This window comes from Sparus aurata, chromosome 5 (assembly GCF_900880675.1).
Source record: "Sparus aurata chromosome 5, fSpaAur1.1, whole genome shotgun sequence".
In the NCBI taxonomy this organism is placed as follows: Eukaryota; Metazoa; Chordata; class Actinopteri; order Spariformes; family Sparidae; genus Sparus; species Sparus aurata.
The window spans coordinates 4,954,920-4,977,621 of NC_044191.1; the positions used below are offsets into that span (position 1 = coordinate 4,954,920).

The 22,702-nt window shown below is 42.2% G+C and overlaps 1 protein-coding gene and 2 long non-coding RNA genes across 5 annotated transcripts; 2 read left to right on the forward strand and 1 right to left on the reverse strand.

Annotated features, from left to right (window-relative positions):
* On the forward strand, positions 1 to 8,970 carry LOC115580976 (uncharacterized). Of its 3 annotated transcripts, none has more exons than XM_030415741.1 (5): positions 1 to 1,247; positions 4,861 to 6,550; positions 6,872 to 6,948; positions 7,286 to 7,818; positions 7,977 to 8,970. In XM_030415741.1, exons 2-5 carry the CDS (start codon positions 6,386 to 6,388, stop codon positions 8,378 to 8,380), a joined length of 1,179 nt encoding a protein of 392 aa, XP_030271601.1. In that variant the 5' UTR covers positions 1 to 1,247; positions 4,861 to 6,385; the 3' UTR covers positions 8,381 to 8,970. The 3 variants fall into 3 exon arrangements, with proteins under 3 accessions (XP_030271601.1, XP_030271600.1, XP_030271599.1); XM_030415740.1 differs by lacking the exon at positions 1 to 1,247 and adding an exon at positions 4,538 to 4,781; XM_030415739.1 differs by lacking the exon at positions 1 to 1,247 and having other exon boundaries at positions 4,538 to 6,550.
* Positions 8,971 to 9,100: 130 nt separating this feature from the next.
* On the reverse strand, positions 9,101 to 18,475 carry LOC115580977 (uncharacterized). The gene is made up of 2 exons (XR_003983967.1): positions 18,417 to 18,475; positions 9,101 to 12,359 (listed from the first exon to the last, which is right to left on the reverse strand). It is a non-coding gene; the product is annotated as an uncharacterized LOC115580977 (long non-coding RNA).
* A 563-nt stretch (positions 18,476 to 19,038) lies between these two features.
* LOC115582091 (uncharacterized) lies at positions 19,039 to 19,788 on the forward strand. The gene is made up of 2 exons (XR_003984130.1): positions 19,039 to 19,403; positions 19,570 to 19,788. It is a non-coding gene; the product is annotated as an uncharacterized LOC115582091 (long non-coding RNA).
* The last annotated feature ends 2,914 nt before the right edge of the window (positions 19,789 to 22,702 follow it).

Consider the following 22,702-nt stretch of genomic DNA (forward strand, 5'->3'; position numbering starts at 1 on the left):
CCAATACTTACATTTAAATACGAGATCTGCGCCACTTGAGGTCGCCATTATTTATTTATTTATTTATTCTCTTCGGGTGCGCGATGAATCTTGGGATATGTGAGACCACAAAGTGTAGTAGCGGTGCACACTCGAAAAACTCGGTAAAAGGAGTGCGCATTTGTGGGGTGCATTATGAGAACACTTTGAATTGGGACACCCTTCGCCGCGGAATAGTGACGTATCGCACTTCAAATGCGCACTCGAAGTGTGCAGACCCTTGTTGTGTTCCGATATCCATACTTCCATGAGTACACTTAAACGTAGTACACTATCCACACTTACTAAGTACGCAGATTTACTGGTACTGGTACTGGTGCTGTTAGTGTTAGGACAGCCTGTCACAGATCCATGAGGAACAGTGAGAAGCCACATTCCCTGACAGTAATAAGAGGGGTGGTTTGGGTGTTCTGTTATAGTTGTTCAAGTTTCTGTTTGTTCCAGTTCAGGGACATTATCTATCAAGCCTGCCAGAGTATGAGCAAAAGTAATGCAGTCAGTAAGTATGACCAGGTCCTTGACATCACCTTAATCAGAAAAGCGAGAGCTGTATTCTGAGAGGCTTGATAAATGCATGCACAGTTGTGCCAGTTTCACTGTTGTTAATCTATTGTCAGAGGAAAGGAAAATGCAAAGTAAGATGTCTTGCCCATTTGTCCTTTTCAAAATTTAGGGAGATTTAATATCGGGAATATAATATCAATTTATAATATCAACCCGAGATTTCAGTGTTTGTAAATTGTAACTTCAAGGTCAGAATTAAGTAAGAGCCCACTTATTTTTCTCAAGACAAGACTGACAAAAGCAGCAAGACTTTCCTCTGTGTAAAAGAAGAGGATAGTAAGGTCATTGGGTTTAGTTAATTCTAAGTTTATTGTAGAATGTTTCCACCAGGAAATTCATGTTATTCAACACCTGGGGCCCGTTGCACAAAAGTAGGATTAAGACATCCAGGATAAGTGACTGAGCTGAGCTCAATGAATCCAAAACAAGAGCGTCCAGGCTTAATTGGTTGCACAAAGACCAAGCCAGGATGAGCAGACACTGATTCATCAAGCCAGGTAAAACCAATCCTGGATAAGTGCACGCTCACGGCTCCCTTAAATAGACCCCGCCACCGATCACAGATTCACTGATTCACCATGGCAAGTAGGGCAGCTTACTTTTCCCTGCCGGAGGCAGAAATCCTCATGGAGGCATACGAGGAGGTAAAAGATATAATTAAAAAGAAAGGGAACACCGCCACAGTGATAAAGCAAAGAGAAAAAGTGTGTCAAAGTATTGCTGACTGCCTGAATGCGTAAGTAGTGCAGAATTACACACTCACCGCTCCGCTGAAACATCACAATTACAATCCAAATAGTTAATTCACATCTCCAAAAATGCAGTTGTACTCTGATTATGAATCAGTTACATTTTTATGGAAATGGACTGCATATATGAGTGAAACTGTGTAAATGTAACTCCATCAGACTATATAACTCTTTGATAAATAGATGAGCTAATAATATTAATAACTAGAAAAATTTGCATTTCCTACGAAAATACAGTGTGAATGCTGAAGACTGAAGCGAAATCTGCTGAACGTACTGCCGAAAATGCATAAAACTATAAGGTTGAATGGTCGGGAATTTGCAGAAAAAGCAGAATTTTTCAAAAGCTGAAAAGGCAGGAAGGCTTAAAAATAATGGGTTGAATGGGCTAGCAAAGCTGAACATTTTGATAGCAAAACAGCTTATCTAGCTGAATATAAAGCTGAATGTATGAAAAAGTTGAAAATGCAGAAAGATGAATATTTGAAAGAGCTGGTAAGGCAGGAAGGTTTGAAGGTAATAGGTTTAATGGGCTAACACAGTTGAACATTTTGATAGCTGAACAGTTTCTCAAGCTGAACATTAAGTTGAATGTTTAAAGGAGTTGAAAAGGCAGAAAGATGAATATCTAAAAAGGCTAAAAAGCTGTAGAGTAACGGGGCTAAAAGAGCTTAAAAAGGTGAAAGAAGGCAAAAAGGTGAAAAGTTAAAGGCTGACGAGGACCAAAAAAGTTTAAAAATGTGAAAAAGGATGAAAAGCTGTAGAGTAAGAGGGCTGGAAGAGGTTAAAAAGGTGAAAACATATGAAAAGCTGTAAAGTAAGAGGGCTGGAAGAGGTTAAAAAGGTGAATAAAGGATGAAAAGCTGTAGAGTAAGAGGGCTGGAAGAGGTTAAAAAGGTGAAAAAAGGATGAAAAGGCAAAAAAGTTTAAGGGTGAAAGAGCTCAATAGGTGAGAAAAGGATGAAAAGGTAAAAAGATGTAGAGTAAAGGCCCCCACACACCGCCCAGACGTCCAACTGCCTTATCCGACCACTCTGTTGTCTCTTGTCTGACCCGTTCGGCAGAAAAGTTGCATTGAACACACCGCTTCGACGTGCAGCCTACTCCACAGTAGCGTGTACGTTCTGCGCTTGCGCGAGATGCAATAAGCGGGTGGCGCTTGTGTTGTGAGTTGTAAACGAGAGGCTTGTGCACGCAACTCTCTTTACTTTCGTTCAAAACGAAACTTAACTATTTCCGCTAAAAACAGCTGCATACTAAACATGCAGCGAGGCATTACCAGACGAACACAAATTAATTCGTCCTGAACGGACATAACAACTAGTCTGGTGCCACTACTGCAAAACATGAAAACGGGGAATGACGGAACGGAGTGCATTGAAAAACAAAGCGCACACAGTATTCCGTCCCTCCCACACACCGCGCTGATTCGCTAGCACACCGCCAATCAGAACGGCCATTCAGCTGGCACACAACCAATCAGAGGATCCAATGGCTCAGACGTCCGACGGCCCTCCTCCTCAGACTTCGCATGCTCAGTCGGATCCGACAACGTCCGCGCGGCTCCGAAAGCTTCCGACAGAGCTGAACACACCAAACATATTTGTTCCCGACCTCGTCCGAGTCTCTCCAAACGCTTCAGACGTCCAACGGTTGGGCTGGTGTGTTCCTGCCTTAAGAGGGTTGGAAGAGGTTAAAAAGGTGAAAAGAATATGAAAATCTCCAGATTAAGAGGGCTGGAAGAGGTTAAAAAGGTGAATAAAGGATGAGAAGCAGTAGAGTAAGAGGCCTGGAAGAGGTTAAAAGGTGAAAACATATGAACAGCGGTAGAGTAAGAGGGCTGGGAGAGGTTAAAAAGGTGAATAAAGGATGAAAAGCTGTAGAATAAGAGGGCTGGAAGAGGTTAAAAAGGTGAATAAAGGATGAAAAGCTGTAGAATAAGAGGGCTGAAGAGGTTAAAAAAGTGAATAAAGGATGACAAGCAGTAGAGTTATAGGCATGGAAGAGGTTAAAAGGTGAAAACATATGAACAGCTGTAGAGTAAGAGGGCGGAATGAGCTTAAAAATGTGAAAAAAAAGGCTAAAAAGTTGTAGAGTAAGAGGGCAGAAAGAGGTTAAAAAGGTGAAAAAAGGCTGAAAGCTGAGAAGTTAAAGGCAGAAAGAGCTTCAAATGGCTGCAGACATGCTGCAGCAGGAGCAGAAACACAGACGAAAATGTCCCCATGAGGAATGAATGGGAAAATGCCTGCCAAACTCCTGCGATTTTTGGGAAAACTGTTATAATTATCGGCAAAACATGCTACATGTTGAGTTACAGGAGACATTGCTGAACGCACTCATGTCATTTTTCTGTAGAGTGCATAATGAGGGCACAGGAGCGAGAGACAAAACATGTACCATCTGCGATCCTTCAGAAATTTTGGCTCGAAATTAACATTGCGGCTTATGGGGAAGATTCAGGAGTGCTTGTCACTCTCGGGCTTCTAAATCCAAAACCGTAAGTCCTACAGCTGAAATGAGACCATCAACTGAAACCCAACAAGATTTCCTACATTTATATGCCTATATTGTCTATGTCAAGTACAAGATTTGGGATCCAAATCAAGCTGAAACAAAGAAAAATCCAGTTTTCGGAGCTGCTCCTCACTCTGGGGTGCGGCAGTTGATGATGTCACGCACTCTAGCTCACGCATTACACACCCATTATAAACTCAGAAGACGGGCTTAAAATCCTTAAAACTAAAACTGCGACCATTTCAAAATCGTACAAGAATTTTAAAAACTGAATACAAGGTCAATAGTTCAAGGTCTTGTGATTCATTTAAAGTTTGAATGGTGTCTCTCGCTCAACGTATGAGGAACAAGAAGAGGCTGAAAGTCGATGAGTTTTGAAGAGGATTTGAAGCTTTTCCCATCTGCTGCAATGTTAAAATTTTTTGGGAAAAAGCTGAATAGCTGAAAAAGTTGAAAAGTTGAAAAGCAGAAGGTTGAAAGAGCTTAAAAAGCTGAACATTTTAATGGTTGAATGGTTTAAATAGCTGAAGGTATGCTGAAGTTATAGCAGAATGAAATTTGAAAAATCCCCATAAGGATGAATGGGAAAAATTTTGCATTAAAAGCTGAATATTTCCAAAAGTATAATAGTAAAAAAAGCCAAAAGTAATAGCAGCCATGTCCTTAAAAAGCAGAACATTTTGATGTTTGAATGGTTTAAATGAACATTTGGTTTTAATAAATTCCAGAAGAACAATAGTGTGAATGCTTGCAGCATTCACACTAATAATAACCACCTCCGGCGCCAAATACAACTGGCAGATATAGATATGCAGTACAAGAAGAAAAAGATGGAAAACCTTGCACTGGAGTCCAAAATAAAAAAAGAAGACAATTAGAAAATTGGACCTTGAAATCAAAAAACTTGAGCGGGAGGTGAGTTATGCCTTCAATGCACACTGTATGCTGACTGTAACACAAATGTATTAATCATTATTCTCCTTTCCTCCCCCAGCTCCAAGAAGATGACACATCTTAAATAAAAAAATAAAAGGTCAATCCTCGTAAAGTCAAGTGAGCCAATAGCCTATATGAAGGCCCAAAATGGTGTGTTCCTTTCTGCTCTGACAATGGCGAGTGAGGGACCAATATGTGTTAAATTATTTTAGTTAATATGCATGCTTTAAATTTCAGTTAAATATGTCCTGCAGTGGTAGAGGAATTTGTGTGTTTTTTTTATTTTATTTTATTTAAATTGATTGGGCTTATGATGTTTGTGCTGTATACTGAAGCTTGCAGGGAGGCTACTGCATCCATTCATTTGTCTGTTCATTTGATGTGTATGGATTTGTCCTGCATTTATTTCAGTGTGCAGACATGCGGGGTGTATTATATACAGACCTTTGAATGTGTATTTATCCTTGTGTTGTATAATATGCTTTGATTCTGTGCTTCCCATCTTGTAGAGTCACTGTGTGACTTCAGTTTTGAAAGGAGCTGATGGTTTACCTGTTTTGCTTTGTCCTTATTCAATAAAGGAACATAATGTTACACTTTGATCTGTATTTATATTTATATGGGATGTGTATTTTATACGACGGAGTATTAGGGCCACACTGAGGAAGAAAGAAAAAGTCATACATTTATGAGACTGGTTCTTTCTGCGTAAAAGATGCATTTTCTTGCATATTCTTTTTAAAGTCCTAATACTTATGACAATGTGATGCTGATGTGCCAAAAGATTAAGTATCTCTTTGTTTGTGAAACCTATACTGAAGTACAATTCCACGAAATGCTCCACAGCCCTCATTTTAACAACTCTCCTCCTCTAAAACAACGGGTTACAATATTATGACTTTATTCTCGGAAGTCTGTGAATTTTTTTTTTCTTTCTCTGTGGCCCTAATATTCCGTCATTTTATATATAGCCTTATAGTCTATGGGAAACTGTAAATTATCTAATGATAGCAACATCATCTAAAATCATTATTTATCCAAAATCATTGAAATTAATAATCACAAACCTTTAAACAATGACAGTGGGTCTAGGTATATGTGATAACAATGTGTAGTGGGCAGTGGAATAACTATTGGTTTCCATTTGTGGTGACTGCTGACTGAGATAAGGGATGAGATTAAATAGATCCTGGAACTTAGCCTGGTCTGGAGCAGGCTAGCTCCACAGAATAAATCTCCATTGTAACTTATACCATAACATATCCTACTGCCCCCTATCCCACTTTTGTGCAACCGGATCACTGATAAGTTGAGCCAGGATAACCAAGATATCCTGGCTTAATCCCTTATCCTAGTTTTGTGCAACGGGCCCCAGGCCTCCCCAGATAATCCCTCTGTTATGCTATATTGTAGTGTTGCTTTTTCATAGATGAACTTCACCCAGTGTCCTGACTAGACTTAAAACGGTGGTATCTGTTTGGACCACCAATAAAGTTGGATACCAAGATCAGTGTGTATGTTTATAAAAACTTCTCTTCATCTGCTTTGTACAGGTAGTGCTTCAGGACTCAGAGCCGGTTGAAATGGCGGCAAATCACTGCTCATGCGTTGCTGGCACTGCTTTGTGTAATCACACAGTTGCTCTGCTGTTTCAAACAGCGCATTATTCAGAGCTTAAAATGCAGGTTGTGCCCCCCGTCCACAGCTGCACTGAGGCAGAGCAGCAGTGGCACAAGCCCAGAACAGCAGTAAGGGTTAAGACATGTAATCAGTGTAATATTCTTGCTATGTGAGATATTTAAGTGTAGACAATGGGACAACAGTCAGTCATATTCAACTTGTAGGTTTTATTATCACTACTCATTGTAGTCCTTGTGATCTTGGTACAAGTGATAAGATGGATTATAAACTATAAATATTAGAGTGATTATTTATTCTAGATCATTTGTATAATGTTTCCTTTTATATTTCAATTTTCTTGTCTTTTCTCTTATTGTTGATGTTTATTCTTCATGTTTGTGTGTATTTTGATTTCTTTTGATTTCTTCTTTTTGTGTGTCTTTTGTAAGGGACTGAAACCAGTGCCAATAGAAAAAGTGGTCGTTACAAGACCAAAGCAAAACAGACGGACAGAAGGAGGTATCAGGTGAGTAACTTAGCGATATGTCATTTTTATATAGCTGTCACTAATATGTTTTTACCGGGTTTTGAACAAAAACACAACCCTGTGTAAGACATACATACTTAGACAATGAAGACAGTGAAAATGGCAGTGAAAAAAACATGTTCAGTTTAAAGTTGCCTTTTGCCAGGTGGCCATTGTAAATAAGAATTTGATCTTAATGGCTTTACCTGGATAAATAAAGGTTTGATAAAAAAAACATTTAAAAAGTAGGCAGTAATGCCAGTGAGCACAGTGTTTTCTATCGCATTTATGCATTCCTACGTGACTGGATGCTTAACAGTATTATTGTCTTTCACAGGAGCATACTCTACAAGGGTGTGGTAGGTGACCTGCTGGAGATGTCTCTGCTCAACATTGGTGATACTTACCAAGATTTCGATGTCTTGGAAAAACCTCTGGCAGCAACAATGGGCATCACAGTGGAGAAAACCTTGGTGGAAACAGTGTTTGGGCTGGCACAAAAAGGGAGTGTGCTGTCATACCAACAACCTGTGGTACCCTCCAAAATAATCACCATTCACAAGGCTGTGCCACCTTATCCAGCAATGCCACGGGAGGACTACAGACTCTCTCCAAGACGGTGTGTTCATGTGTGTAATGAGAAGGAGGACCTGCACATTACAAGTATAATGGTCACACAAGATATGGCCCTCAAAATTGAGGCAACAACCAGAGATCAGGCAGCCAGCCAGGAGTGGCATCTCCTTCGCAAACCGAGGATCACCTCCTCGCATTTTCGGGAGGTCTGCTTTGTGAGGGGAGTGAGCTCCGCGGAGTCTCTGGCAGAGAGAATCCTTAAAGGAACGAGACAGACGGGAGAGATGAGGAGAGGTGTGTTAAATAACCCTAAACCTTCTGTTCAGTTTTGCCATTAAACACAGTTACAGTTAACACTTTTAACTTATGTTAGAGTTGTAGAAGTGTCTTAACTGTAAAATGGGTATTGATTATGCGTTTCATGAAGCCTCATTAAAATGTTCTCTGAATAGGTGCAGACATGGAATTTGAAGCAATCAGGGAGTACTGCCGGATGAAGAACCTCAACTATACACCCTGCGGCCTTGTCATCCACCCTGACGCCCCTTGGCTTGGAGCCTCACCAGATGGACTGGTAGAGGTTAAGTGTCCAAATGTTAAGAACTATGTGGATTGCAAGTACTTGCAAATGAAATATGGCTCTTTGTCTTTGCGGGAAAGCCATGCATACTATTGGCAGGTGCAGGGTCAACTGTTGATCACTGGCCTGGAATGGTGTGACTTTGTGGTTTTTGCACAGGAGGATATGCTGGTGCAGTGCATCCATGTTGATGGGAATATGACAGCAGTCATTAGAGAGAATGTGGACCAGTACTACTTCCATGTGTACATGCAGAAGTACCTGTTGTTAAATTAGTTGTTACATCTGACATGGCTGCTCCTAATAATTGTAAATACAAAGTCTCTAATAGGTTATGTTAACTGTGTTCATGTTCATGTTTTACAGTGTGCCATAGGAATGTATTTGTTGTTAATGCACTGTCATTGTCTTTTAAATGCTTTTGTGCTCTTACTCCTCTTTATGTTTGTATCCTCATTTTATACATTTTATCTTATTTTACTGTTTTAGTCCCTCAGTTTTTAGCTCCAGTGTTTCCTCATGGGGGCCTACCAGACTGGGAGTTGTTGACAGTGCTGTCCTGTGGACGGCTCCGGCCTGGGTGGCTAGGGGGCTCTGCGCCTTGGTGTGGAGCGTCCTGACAAACTGACAAATGACATTTGCAGTAATTTGTATCAACATTGTGCAACAGCTGAGAGACAAACACCAGGCAACAACAATCTGCTCCTCCAGTGGCCACATGTGAACTGGAGACCAATATGTAGTGGGAGACTACCATCCTTATCCGTCAAATTATTCCACAATCAGGCCCAGTAAATCCACTTGAAGGTTAAAATCCAAATTAAAGGAAAAACAGCCCAGATTTTAGATCCAACTGAGAGGAGAAATCCACTCAGAACCTAAGTCCAGACCAGAGGTGAAATCCGCTCAGAACCTAAGTCCCAAAATCGCTCCAGAGACTAAGTCCCAAAATTTACTCCAGAGCCTAAGTCCAAATCAGAGGCGAGGCAGCAGGTCTTCAGTCAAAAAGGTGTTTATTCCAAGAGAAGTTATAAATCCATTAGGTATCCCGAACAACTGAGAAATCTCCCCGGATCACCCCCTTTTATACCTGGGGTCAGTGTCACCAACGCCCCTTCTTGGACCACCCCCCTCGTCATGATCACACGAGACTATCATCTTAATATTATTTAATATCTTCCCTAATGGCTGCAAAGTGTCTTACCCAGGCCTCTATCTTGGCCTTGGGTGGGCTGCGGCGTCACCTGTTGCTTCCTCACTCCAGCCCTGTTATTATAAAGGGAGTATCTGACCTTGGTCTTACATCAGGCTCATATTCACTGTTAGAAGGTGTATTTCTCAAATAAAATTTATATGCATGATCATGACCCAGTTTATATTTGCCACTACAATCACACCGTCTCAATAACAGCTGCCACCTCTTTGAACCGTTTCTAAAATTACTGAAACTGTGGAACGGTTATCTCAAAAGACCTCAAACACATCTGTCAAAGGGTTAAACAATCTTCAGCTACAGAGTTGTCTAATAGGGATTTCAGAGATCAACATGTGTCAGAGCTCAGGTCCATGCCAAGCTTCTACTGGATGTCCATTACATCGCGTGGACTTATTAACACTGCACTAGATCTTTGGCCCAAGCCTTTACCAGTGGCTTGTTCTGATAATTTGCCAAGAGGCAGGCTACTGCAAAAAGCTGGTTAATGCTGCCAGAAATTGTTAGAGGAATAACTGTTTCAAACAGCTTATTCTCTTTGATTCTTCTGATTGCTCTCTCCACATGTACCCTTAACCAGGCTATTTCCTGGGTTTCCATCACTTCATTATGGGACAGCTGTGATTTTTTGCTCAGGAAAGGTGGCCTATAAACTTTGCACGGCACAATGTCATCAATCCTGAAACCCTTGTCTGCCATCACTGCCATGTCCTTGTCCAGAAGAGGGATAATGCCAGACTGCCTAAACAGCTCTTTGTCACGGACTGAACCGGAGTACAGGGATGACACACATGTGACCGCGCCATGTGGTGACACACCTATTAAACCTTTCAGGGCAGTGTGTGATTTGTACTGCGAGAAGAGTTCACTTTGCAACACCAACGATGATGGTGTCTGGCATCTCCATTCAGTGCAGTCAATTATGACTTGTGTGTCACTGTACTTCCCAAACACATTGGGCATCATCGCTTTAACAGTGTCAGAGGACATCCATATGCCCACAGCACCCAGCACAGTGTACAGGAAATTTGCCCATGTTTTCAAGATTCTGCTCACTGTTGACTGATGTATGTTGTAGCGATCACCTAGATCCTTCTCCTTCAGGCCCAGAGACAGATACACAAGGAACAGGAAGAGCTCGTCAATCAAAGGAAGGCATCGGCTCTGGTGGAGGAGGCAAATGGACAAGCTTTATTGGCAAAAAAAACCCCAACTTCATTTATAAAGCACATGCATAAGCAAACTCAGTGTTCTTTACTAAAGATAATTAAAATGCAAATTACAACAAATGATTACAATTTAATCACAAATGCCCTTCAGGCATGTCTAAACTATTCCACAAAGGGCTGTGTGGCTGCAAGTTTTTGTTCCAACCAGTCAAGAGCACACAGTTTGACCAATCAATTTTCTGAAGACTGAGATCAGTTGATTAAATGAGTCAGGTCTGGTGTGCTGCTGCTTGGTTGAAAAGAAAACCTGCAGCCACATCAGCCCTTTGTGGAATAGTTTGGACATGGCTGCCTCACATCGACGGAGGAAAAACTACCAAGAAAAAACAGGAAAAACCTCAGGGTGAGCACAGAGGAGGGATCCCACAAGGGGCAGACGTGATGTTATGTACAGACAAGAAAACAGTTTACAGCACAGAATATGGGAAAACATGGAAATGGACTCAGTCAGTAAACAAGAGTTGATGAAGGTCGCTTCTGGTGGGCAGGCTGGGCCATATACAGGAAAAGCAGACCAGCTTAATGGGAGTACTGGTTGGCCGACTGTTTCATGAGCAGGGATTGCTGGCCGGTTTAACAGCAGGGGAAAAGAGGTGATGCAGGCAGCGGTTGGTGCAGAGGGACGGAACTCCAGAGCGATCTGTGGAAACAGGGAGAGCGCAAGACACCAAGGCCAAACTACAAAGTCTCTGCAGCAAAATGCTGTGACCGATGGTATCAAATGCAGCACTGAGATCCAGAAGTACAAGTACAGAGACAAGACCTCTGTCTAAAGCTATAAGAAGAGTGTTAGAGACTTTGACCAGTGCTGTTTCAGTCCTAAATCCAGATTGGAAAGCTTCAGAAAGCCTGTTACTGTGCAGATGTTCATGTAGCTGCTCTAGGACAACTTTCTCAAGGATTTTAGAGATGTAGGGAAGGTTGGATGTAGGTCTATAGTTAACTAAGACATCTGGATCAAGAGAAGGTTTTTAACCCTCTGGTACCCCTGGGGACATTTTCGTCCAGTAGGGGGCATTTGTCACTTGTAATTTGGCCATAACTGTAACTGTGTCACATGAAATGGATATTTCAAAGAGAAGTAAAAACAAAAATAATTTTGATGCATTACATTTTGTGAGGTATAAGATGTGAACTTTTTCCCCTTAATTTACTCTTCATGCACGTTTTTTACCCCTTTGACTCCCATTATAACGGTATGTTTTGATTGCACAGCCATAACAGGATATAATGTATATTCTTTAATGTTACCCACCGCCCGGTTGAAAGGAGGTCAAATTTGTTATTTTTACTGTCGATCATCAGATTATGCCATTTAATTACTATCCAGGACCATGCAAAGAAAGCCTATAGTTCTGGGCTTGTATATGGAGTTTAACAGCATAGTTTCTTTGTGTGAGTGTGTGTTGCTGATGCACATCATATCCTGTTATGACTGCAATCAAAACATACGGTTATAATGGCAGTCAATGTGGCAAAAACGTCCACGAAGAGTAAATTAAGGTGAAAAAGTTCATATCTGATACTACACAAAAACTAATGCATCAAAATTAATTTCTTTACTACTCTACCTTTTGTTATATCCAAGACTGTGATAACACGTAAAAAATCTTCAGTATAGAAGCGTTAGTATAGCAAACTGTAATAACAAAATTGATTTATAAATTTCACCTACCGGTCAACAAGGTGGATCAGCTGCCTTCACAGAAGCTGCAGTTTGGCTGGAGGATGGCTGTGTACCAGCACGCACAAGTCTCCTTGTTGCTGGTTCTATTTGACTCCAGAAAGCAAGCAGGTGAGATAGCTGGCAAACCTGAAACATCAATAGAAATCAGGCCTATTACTTTGTAATTTACCAAAGGATAATCCAGTACCCTATACTGTGTATATACACTACTCACAATAAGTTAGGGATATTGTGAGAGACTCAGTGGATTTCATAAATACGGTGTTTGTTTCACTTCAGAGAGTTTTGGGATAGGGAGGCAATTGTATTGTGGTGATAGACTAAAGATGCACCGATCGATCGGCAACCGATCGCAATCGGCCGATAATGCCCCTATCGGTTTTGATCGGAGTTCTCAAAATAGATCACATCAGGCCGATCAGATGACGTTTAAGTATAAAGACAGTGCATTAACTGCATGCAGGGAGGGAATTTCATGGCCGCCGTTGCCCCGCACTTTGGCCTTGATGCCCCGTGAAAAAAAAACTCATCGTACGGCCACAGGGGCCTCTGTGCCCCTGGCCCGGTCAGCGTAGCGAGCTTGCCCTGAATTACAGCCACCTGAGTGCAGTAACTTCAGTGAGTCCGCGGTTCGCGCAGGTCGAGTCTTACGATGACGATGATCTCACGTGAAAGCCTCTCAAACAGCAGCAACGTCTCAAAACAGAAGAACGAAACTTGCAGCACAGGTGCGAAAGCGAGCGCAGCCGGTTTTGACATGATACGTAACTGACTTATGTGGACTGATTTAGTCCGGTAAAGTTGGAAATATATTCACAGATTCGAACTTCCCGGATCAATAACTCATAAGTGAAACCTTGTTAAAACACAAACGACGGCTCTTTTCTACCGTAGTAAGGAAGACAACGAGCTAGAACCGGATTATCATCAAAACGAGTGTCTGGACATTAACTCTGGTCTGTATGGTCAGCCAGCTGTGAGACGAGGGCGCAGGGACCGTCTACAAAGTGCAACACCGAAAAGAGAAACTAGAAAAAATTCAATAACTTCAGTATTATTCAGAGTGTAGTGTCACCAAAATCACTCCACACATCAGTGGTTTCCTGCTGGTTATTCTACATTTTTTTGTTTGGAAAAAATGTGCTTTGCCATAATTTGGGGGAATTTCTATTTGGAGAAATATTCAATAACACTAATATTCAGTGAGGTGTCACAAAAATCACCTCACCCTAACCCTACTTAAGAAAAACTACTTTCTAATGTAACTTTAACTTGATTTTGGTATAAAAAAATGTTTTAATACACAATCCATGTCTTATTATAAATTACGAAAAGACAACCCTTTTCAATGTGGCATCAATTTCAACATTCTGTGGGAATAAAAAGCTGGTATTGTCAGTAAGTCATTCCAAGTTCATCATTCAAACAGCCATGAACACACGACGTCACTTAACGGACGAGCAGCGCCACCTGGCCATAGCGCACCTTTGGGTCGGTGGCAGGCAGTCAGATGTTGCTCGTGAACTTGGTGTGTCTCAAAGTGTCATCAGAAGACTTGCATCAAGACACAGAACTACTGGCAGAGTTCGTGACAGACCCAGGAGTGGAGCCCCACGAGTGACAGACCGCAACGATGACCAGTACATAAGGACCTATGCACTCAGACATCGTTATACAACTGCCACACAGCTGCAGGCTCAGTTACGAGATGTGAGGGGTACTAGGGTTTCCAGACAAACCATTCGAAACCGACTCCACCGTTTTGACTTGAATGCCAGACGACCGTTGCAGGTGACTCCACTGACACTAAGACACCGCCGTGAACGTTTGCAGTGGGCACAAGACCATGTGACCTGGACAATGCAGCAGTGGACTACCATCCTGTTCACTGATGAGTGTCGGGTCACCTTGCACAGAAATGATGGTCGTCAGCGTTGCTGGAGAAGGCGAGGTGAGCGATACGCCGAGGTCAACATGGTCCCCAGGGTTCCCTTTGGTGGAGGAGGTGCAACAGTCTGGGCAGGCATCACCAGTCAGCGCAAAACAGATTTGGTTATTGTAGATGGCTCAGTCACTGCACGTTCTTACCTCAGAGACATCACAGAACCCATCATCATCCCCCAATTCCGCCAGCACACCCCCAACTTTCTATTCATGGATGATAATGCTCCACTACATCGTGCCAGAATTGTCACAGCTCAACTTCAGGAAGTCGGAGAGCCTCATATGGTATGGCCAGCAATGTCCCCTGACCTGAACCCCATAGAGCACGTCTGGGACCAGCTGAAGCAGAGACTGGATGATCGTACCCCACCCCCACGTGACCTGGCAGAACTGCGTGTAGCACTTGTGAAGGAGTGGAACGCATTGCCTCAGAACAACATCATGAGGCTAGTGAGGAGCATGAGACGTCGCTCTCAAGCTGTCATTGCGCAAATGGTGGAAACACCCGCTACTGACATTGTCAATTTTTGTTATTTGGGGCTATCCTTGTTATTGTCTACATTTTTGGGGTAATAAATATTAAACTAATGAAAATGGTGTTTCTTCTCATTCATTATTAGTAATATCAAAGGGAACTTTTACTTATTTCATTAAAATTCCGACCAAATAGGAAAAGCACTCATGTAAATAACAATATTCCTAACTTATTGTGAGTAGTGTATATGACTTCAGTACAAGAACAATCCAAAATTTGTTGTGTTTTGAGTTACTCTTGCTTCTTGATTTTATGTTTCTATGTTTGCCTGTTATGTTTACAGCTGTGGTCTCATGTTGTGTTTTAATGTAACTGAGGGCGTTTTCACACCTGCCTTGTTTAGTTCGGTTAAATCGAACCCTGGAGCGTTTACCCCCTTGGTGCACTTCGTTTGGGAAGGTGAGAACACATCAATCGCATTCGGGTGCGGACCAAAACAACCGGACCGAGACCACCTCTTCAACAAGGTCTCGGTCCGGTTCCAAACAAACTCTGGTACAGTTCGTTTGTGGTGAGAACATGATCCAAACTCGATCCGACCCAACTGCAGGAAGCATCAGTGCTTAACCCCGAATTTCCACTGGATAGTGTCCGCTGCGTTACGGCCAGATCAGGGGCCTCATATACTAAGACTTGCGTGGATTTCTTACTGAAACATGGCGTACGCTAGAATCCAGAAACTGTCGTATGCACAAAAAAAATCAGATGTATCAAAGTGTGCATACGCATGGATCCAAGCACTTTTCCTTTGTCCCTGTCCACGCCCCCATTTAAATATGCAAATTCATTTAAATAGGGCCTGCACCGGGGATTCCCCTCTCTACATCATCAGATTCACACCATGAGTAAAGGGAAGAAGCTCAACTTCACCGAGTCTGAGCTCGAAACTCTATTAAATAAAGTTGAGAAGATCTGTATTATTTGGTAGCCTCTCGTCAGGGATAAACACCCAAAAAAAGAAATGTGATTGGGAGCGTGTGTGTGAGGCACTGAACGCTGTGGGGTCAGAGCAGCGCACACTCCCAGAAATAAAAAATTAAAAAATGGTCCGACGTGAAGGTGAAGCGGAGGATTTCGGCCCACCGCAGAAGCGTGACCGCAACGGGCGGGGGGACAGGAGTCAAATGAAGGAGGCATACAACATGTGAAATAGATTTAGTTTCCTTTGCTCATGCACCACTTGATTGAATCACTATTGCTTTTTTAAAAAAGAAATATATGATAATAATAATAATAACTGCTACCGTTAGTGGGAAACAAACAGAAGGACAAAACAACTTCATTACAAGGATTGACAAGACTGATCACACTTATATTAATGACTGCAGAAGTGCGCCGTGGCTACTGCAGTGTTGCATTTCCAACTTTACGCACGCGTTTATTGACACAAATACTGAACACAAGGAGACAATAAAGGGCTTGATATCTCTGCTGCTCTATTTTCACCAGGGAAAAACAAATACACATATTTGAATGCACGTGCCCAAATGGGCATTGTGCTGGTTTACATTCGGGGCGCAATTAAACGGATAAATTATTTGCTCACCGAGAAGCCACCCATCGCGCACCGTGCCAGCCTCCAGCCTGTTACCAACCATGCTATTGGTAAGAATGAACGAGTCATGCATTGAACCAGGCCACCTTGCCACAATGTTGGTGAGCTGCATTTGCGCATCACATATTATTTGAACATTAACTGGATGACATTCTTATGATCCCATCCCACACAGCTGGCATGGCTCGGCTCAGAGTGGACTGGCACACTCCTGACCGGTCGGCCAGTTCCCTCTGGAAGGCTCCTGTTGCCAGAAACCCCAGAGTGGTCAGCACCTGTGTGGTCACGGACAACCCCGGGCTCCTGGCTGTGTTTCGTTCTAGGGCCGGCCGCAGCTCTGCGCACAGCTCCAGTAACACTGGCCTCGGCAACCTAAAACGACTCATGAGCCAGTTGTTGTCATTTGCCTACAGATCTTCCCGTTCTCTAATCACCCTCTCACGTCTGATATAACCATTTGCGATGTCTTCTAACAAGGCCAAGGCTGCCATTGTTAATGCCATTTTTTCATCACTTTGCGCATGCTTTTATATCCATCCATATGATTGCAAACACGTGTGTGTTAATTGTCCATTAATGTGTCTCTGATGTGCACATTACACTGAGGATGAATTGTTTTCACATAATTAACAGTTTCCCAGCATCACCTCTAAGTGTCGCCAAAGGAACAATAGCTGTAGAAACGTGCGTACGCCAGCCATGAAGCTGGCGTGGGGCACCGCACATTTCCACGGTCATTTCACTTTTGATACATCTGAACGTTGGCGTGGAAAATGACGTACGCTACGTTTTTGTGTGTACGCAACATTGATACATGAGGCCCCAGGTGTTTTGCTCCGCCGTCCGGTAACCCCCGGTTGCGTTTTGAGTCGGACACGGTGCAGTACGGTAGGCAGCGGGCGTCGCGAGGCCAAGGAGTTCCCGCGATAATCACATGATCACTCGAGACCGCAGTTATAGGTCTGTTTCATAAAAACAACAACACGAAGTGTTCCCGACCGAAGGATCAGAGGCCTGTACTGCGAAGCCAGTTTAGTGGGTTAGCGAGGTATGTTGAGTCTAAAGCCAGGCTTCCCTGTACTACAAAGGTGGCTCTCTTTTAACCCGGCGAGATCACCATGGTAACTTATGCTTAGCTCATAACCTGGTCCCGACCAGGTTATGTTCAGAGTTTCTGCTTAAAATCGGCTATAAAAGCGCCGCTGTTTCACTGTGTAACTCATTCGGAGATGGCGTCACCGTTCATTGAGAACCCGGTGGACCTGGGAGCAAGAATAATTCGGGCAGCACTGCGACGTGAGCGGCGCTGATCCGCTGGCATTTCCTGATGAAATTCTCTATGAGCGATATAGATTTTCAGCCGAGGGAATACGGTACATTTGCTCACTTATTGAGCCGAGTGTCAGGAATGCCACTGGAAGAAGCTGTGCGCTCACTGTCGGGCAAACTGTTTGTGTAGCCCTTCGTCTTTTTTGCCACGGGAACCTACTTACATTCAGTTGGTGATGCAGAAAATCTGAGCAAGAACACACACTGACAAAATGATGGGGCAGCTTGGCTACACTTTGAATGATGTTTTTGTATTTGGCTCTAACTTGCTGCCATGTCCGACTGCTGCTTCCACATCTTAATAAAATGCAATATGAAATATTAATTAGGCCAACCTAGTATTTATTTGTCACAGATAAGGAGTAAAGTTAATTATTTCTTTGATGTGGCCATGAATAAACTGATGAACTGATCAATGTTTCACCCGTTGTCGGGCAGTGTACACCCAAACACAAATCTTACAGGCTTGAGCGATTTTCACTGTCAGGAAGCTCTTTATTGTCATTGTACAGGGACAGTCGCTACATTTGCTTGTTCATCCCGACACAGTAATAATAAAAAAAAAAACACCGAGCCTACGCACACTCAGCCTCGCTTTCAATAAAACACACACGCGCATTCTATTACTGAGATCAGTCAAATGTGAAAACAATATAGACATCATTCAAAAATGAAAAAAGATAGTTGTTGCTTCAGTGTATTTATTTTTTAAATGGATGAGGGTTAATATGTAAAAGTTGCACAATGTTGAGCTTTCAGAAATTAAAACACTAAGGGCTTAATATAATATTTATCTTAATATTAATCATTGTTAACTTACGCATTTACACGGTCAGCTATTTTCTGCCAGCAGCCCTCCCTCGCTCTACTGGCGGTGACAGTGTGACTTTTTGCCGTGATTGTGTCCTTGAATTCTTCATAGTCCTGCATAATAAGAATCTGCTCATCTTGAGTAAAATATGTGGCCCGGGATAGATCATTTTCGCACGGAAGTAGAATAATATGACGTCAAACGCCCCCTTTTACATGTACGCGCGCAGAGCACAAAGCAGAGAACCGGACTTGACAAAGTAAGTTGATAACCACCGTCGCAGTACCGTTTAACTCTGTTTGGGGACTTGGGGCTTTGTTGAGCTGCATCATGAGCACAAAGCCTGGCTATGTTGAGCCCCCTTCGCAGTACAGGCCTCAGAAGAAGAGCTTGTGTTTGTCTCTTTTTTGAGATTTGTGTGCTGGTGTAAACACGGAGTGTTTTATTTTGAAAAGTAACCGGATGTCAAATTGTTGTTGTTTCAGTGCTTGACTTCCTGTCTGCTCGGTGCTAAATTCAGCTGAATTGCTGCCTCGTTTTCGAAATTTAGACCAATTAGAAAGCAGTTTCCTCGCGCATCACACATTTTGGTCCACTTGTAAATACTGCTGTGTGAACACAAACCAAACTCGAGGCAATATGCAACATTGTAACAAGTTGGTCCCTCATTCGGACCAGAGCAAACGAACTATAGGTGTGAAAACGCCCTGAGGTGAGATTTCCTCTAGAAAAGAGCGAGCAACTATGCCCGTTTACTGTGTCTATGCAACACACTGTCAGCTGCCGTAAAACGTGACGAAGAAGAAGAATTCGTCATTTCCGCTGCCTCAGTTGTAGGAGGGAAGCTGTGGTTATACACAACAGACGAAACACAGCACACGCGTTCACTGTATACTCTATGAAAATGTCCCGCATTGTGAACGGTATCGTGGCCGTGTGCCCTGACCTGGGTATCGGGAACAATGGAAACCTGCCCTGGCATCCTGTCAGACTCAAGTAAGTCCCGTTGAAGGGAGGCTAGTTGACTTTTAATGTGGAAACAGTAAAACACTCCATGAGCTTTATTTAGCTGCTCAGAGCTCGAGACATTGAAGGTCCAGTAGTAGGACTGCAAATGTATTAACGTTGTCAACGAGTTAATAATAAGTTTTCTCTTTTTTAGTCGTGAATTCAAACACTTCAGAACGATGACAGCGACTCCATCTGTGAAAGGTAAAAGTCCACCTTGTTGAAGTAATGTGAAACAGGTCCGTGCCAGTGTTGCCAGATATCGTGAGAGAGACAAGCAAGCGGGCCTATGAAAACAAGCCCAAAACAAGCGACTTCTCCGTTCGTGGTAAAAAAAAAAAAAAAAAAAAGAGAGAGAGATTATAACACTTGTGCGCACACACACAAATATCAACCTGAATCCAGAAATATCATCGTATTTATTACTGTTTTTATATGTTACTAGTGCATTGCCCGTAGGAAACATGTATTTCTATAGAAAAGTGGGAGGTTAAGTAGCTTTTTCATGGATTGCCAAATGAGGCTGTGTTTGAAGGTGGGACGTCAAGGATATAATTGGCTGTTTTTGATTATACCATTATATGTCACCTTAAAAACTATTTACCTTGCCTTACTTGGTGTAATTATTTTTAGCACAACCTCACATGTGTGACTGTACAGTTATTTTTTCATTTTAAGGTACTATATTAACACTATGGACCTAAAATCACAAAATAACATAAAATCAGAGTAGAAAAAGTTAGTTTTTTTACTGTGAAAACCACAAATATGTTTAATGGACCAATTGCATTAGTTATAATGCAAATATAAATTGTTGTTTGCTAAATTGGTGCATAAGTTTTTGAAATTTACAAAGCTATGTGTAACTATTTACATTTAAATGCAGGCAATGCCTCAGGCTCAGGGCTCAGCTCATTCCTGCCTGTTCCACATTCAGCCGTCTCCTCCTTGGTTTGCCTCACAACACGACTCCACTACTCACTAAACACACTACACCAAACACTACATAACACACTAACTATACACTCCAAACACGCTATATGTCACAAATCTCTCAACTCTCAAAACTCGCTATCTCTGTCGCTGTCTCCAACACATCACTGCTGCTGTCAATCACCCGCTGATGTCCCTCCCACATCTTCCTGTTCCTCAACAACCAAACTTGCTGCTTGGACACTTTCGTGACAAAAGCACATTTTTACTGTTTCTTCCTGCACCAGACATAAAGCAAACGTAACGGCAATGTTCGCGAAAAAGCGTGTTGGACATTATTTACCCTAAATCCGGTTTTGGACGTGCCGGTGCGCCCGCTCCGTCAACTCGGTAGGTAACGTTAGGCCGTGTGGGTCGGCTAGCGGCTAGCAGCTAGCTACACACAAACATCCACAGATTCCGATCCCACTTTGTTGACCGCGCGTCTCCGGATCTCCTCAGACCCGAACAGACTCAGTCTGGACCTGTTTAATCTCATTATAATCCACAACAGTCAGTTTAGATGAACAGAACAGAATGGGACCGAACCGCCGGCAAAATCCCCGTCCAGCTCGCGCCGCTGCAGGTATAAATCCGCTTGTTTTTTTAAGGTATGTCGTGGGCTTGAGCTCTGCAGTGATTGGCTCTGGTGCGCACGTGGCCACGGTGTGCAGTGGTTGGCTCCGGTGCCCACGTGACTGTGGTGGCTCCGGTGGACAATGCTTGCAGAATTTGTAAAGCATTTATGAAATAATTTATTCACGCTATCATTGCAGTCCAAGCAAATGCTTATTGCACACCACTGAACCACGCAGCAGCCATGTTGAAACTCTCAGGTCAGTCTGATCCTGATCCGCAGAGATATTTGAGGAACACACACACACACACACACACACACACACACACACACACACACACACACACACAGACAGACAGAGATTCCTTGTATTATAGATAGATGACCCTTTTTTGTTTTAGCTCCAAGAATATGACATGCAATACAATAGGAAGAGGAACACTTTAACAACAAGCCCAAAAACCCGCAACCCGCGACTACCAATACTTATAAGCGACTCTACTGAAAAACAAGCCCAAAATCGCTTGTAAAAGGGGGATTGGCAACTGTGGTCCGTGCATGAAGTCCAATTCATTTGCACGTGATCATGTAATATAATGGAAAGTGTCAGTGTAGGAGTATTTGCTAATGTCATTGTCCCACTTGTGCTAAAGCAAGTGTAAGCTCCCGCGCACCTTGTGGTTTTGTATACGTAAATTGTTCATTTAAAAAAAAAAAAAAAAAAGCGCAAGCTCCCGCGCGCAAGCTCCCGCGCGCAAGCTCCCACGCGCTATCCGATTCTGACTAAACACCGAGTGAAGAATGAGGTAGTGGACTCATTTACATGGCACAGTCATACAAAATATGTGAAAATGGTGTTTCAAACACCAGTAGTAGTAAGTCAAATAATTAAACTATTAAAATAAATTATTGTTTAATTATAAAGAACATAAACATAAAAACTTGTCGTCAGAAGTGGCAGTAATTCCCAGAATCTCACTGCTAGTTTGCTCAGGGCTGGGAAGGTTGATTCATGTTCTTGCCACCAAACCAGTGCGTCCTTATCTCGGGAAATCACATTCAGGCCGTTTTCTCAAAATGAGTTTTTTCTCATACTCTGAGCCAAAAATCTCCACTTCAGTAGCACTTATATACACCAAACTTTTCAGTTTTATTCCTATCTATATTCTGAAGGTTTTAAGAGAGGGGTTTGTTCATATATCATTCATAGCCTGATTTATATAACATTTTATTCCTAAAAACAGGACGAAAATTGTTTTCTTTATGGCTGTTGACAGTATTTTCTGATTTATGGAGTGATAAAAAGAGATATCCAAAATATATATATATATATATGTATATATATGTATATATATATGTATATATATGTATATATATATGTATATATATATATATATATATATATATATATGTATTTTGGATATCTCTTTGCAGTTATCTGCATGTACTATCGACATGAAATGACTTACCATCGAAGTACATTGAGTCTAAATATCACTTGCAAGCCAAACACAGAGCAGATGCAGAGAGCCCCCCCCCCCCCCGCCAAAAATGTTCATAATGCAAGCATTTTTGCCCTTTCTTATGTTGTTAAAAGTATTAAGAACATTAAAAAATACATCAAGGTACATTTGGAACAGAAAAAAATGTGCCAAAAAAATTGCGATTAATTTGCGATTAATCGCGAGTTAACTATGGACAAAATGCGATTAATCGCGATTAACAAAATTAATCGTTT

What these genes read in the sequence shown, in the direction of transcription:
- LOC115580976 (XM_030415741.1), top strand. Translation starts at nt 6,386, where the DNA reads ATGGCGGCAAATCACTGCTCATGCGTTGCTGGCACTGCTTTGTGTAAT. An exon ending in CGGACAGAAGGAGGTATCAG is followed by an intron (nt 6,949 to 7,285) that starts GTGAGTAACTTA and finishes TGTCTTTCACAG; the next exon opens with GAGCATACTCTACAAGGGTG. An exon ending in GACGGGAGAGATGAGGAGAG is followed by an intron (nt 7,819 to 7,976) that starts GTGTGTTAAATA and finishes TTCTCTGAATAG; the next exon opens with GTGCAGACATGGAATTTGAA.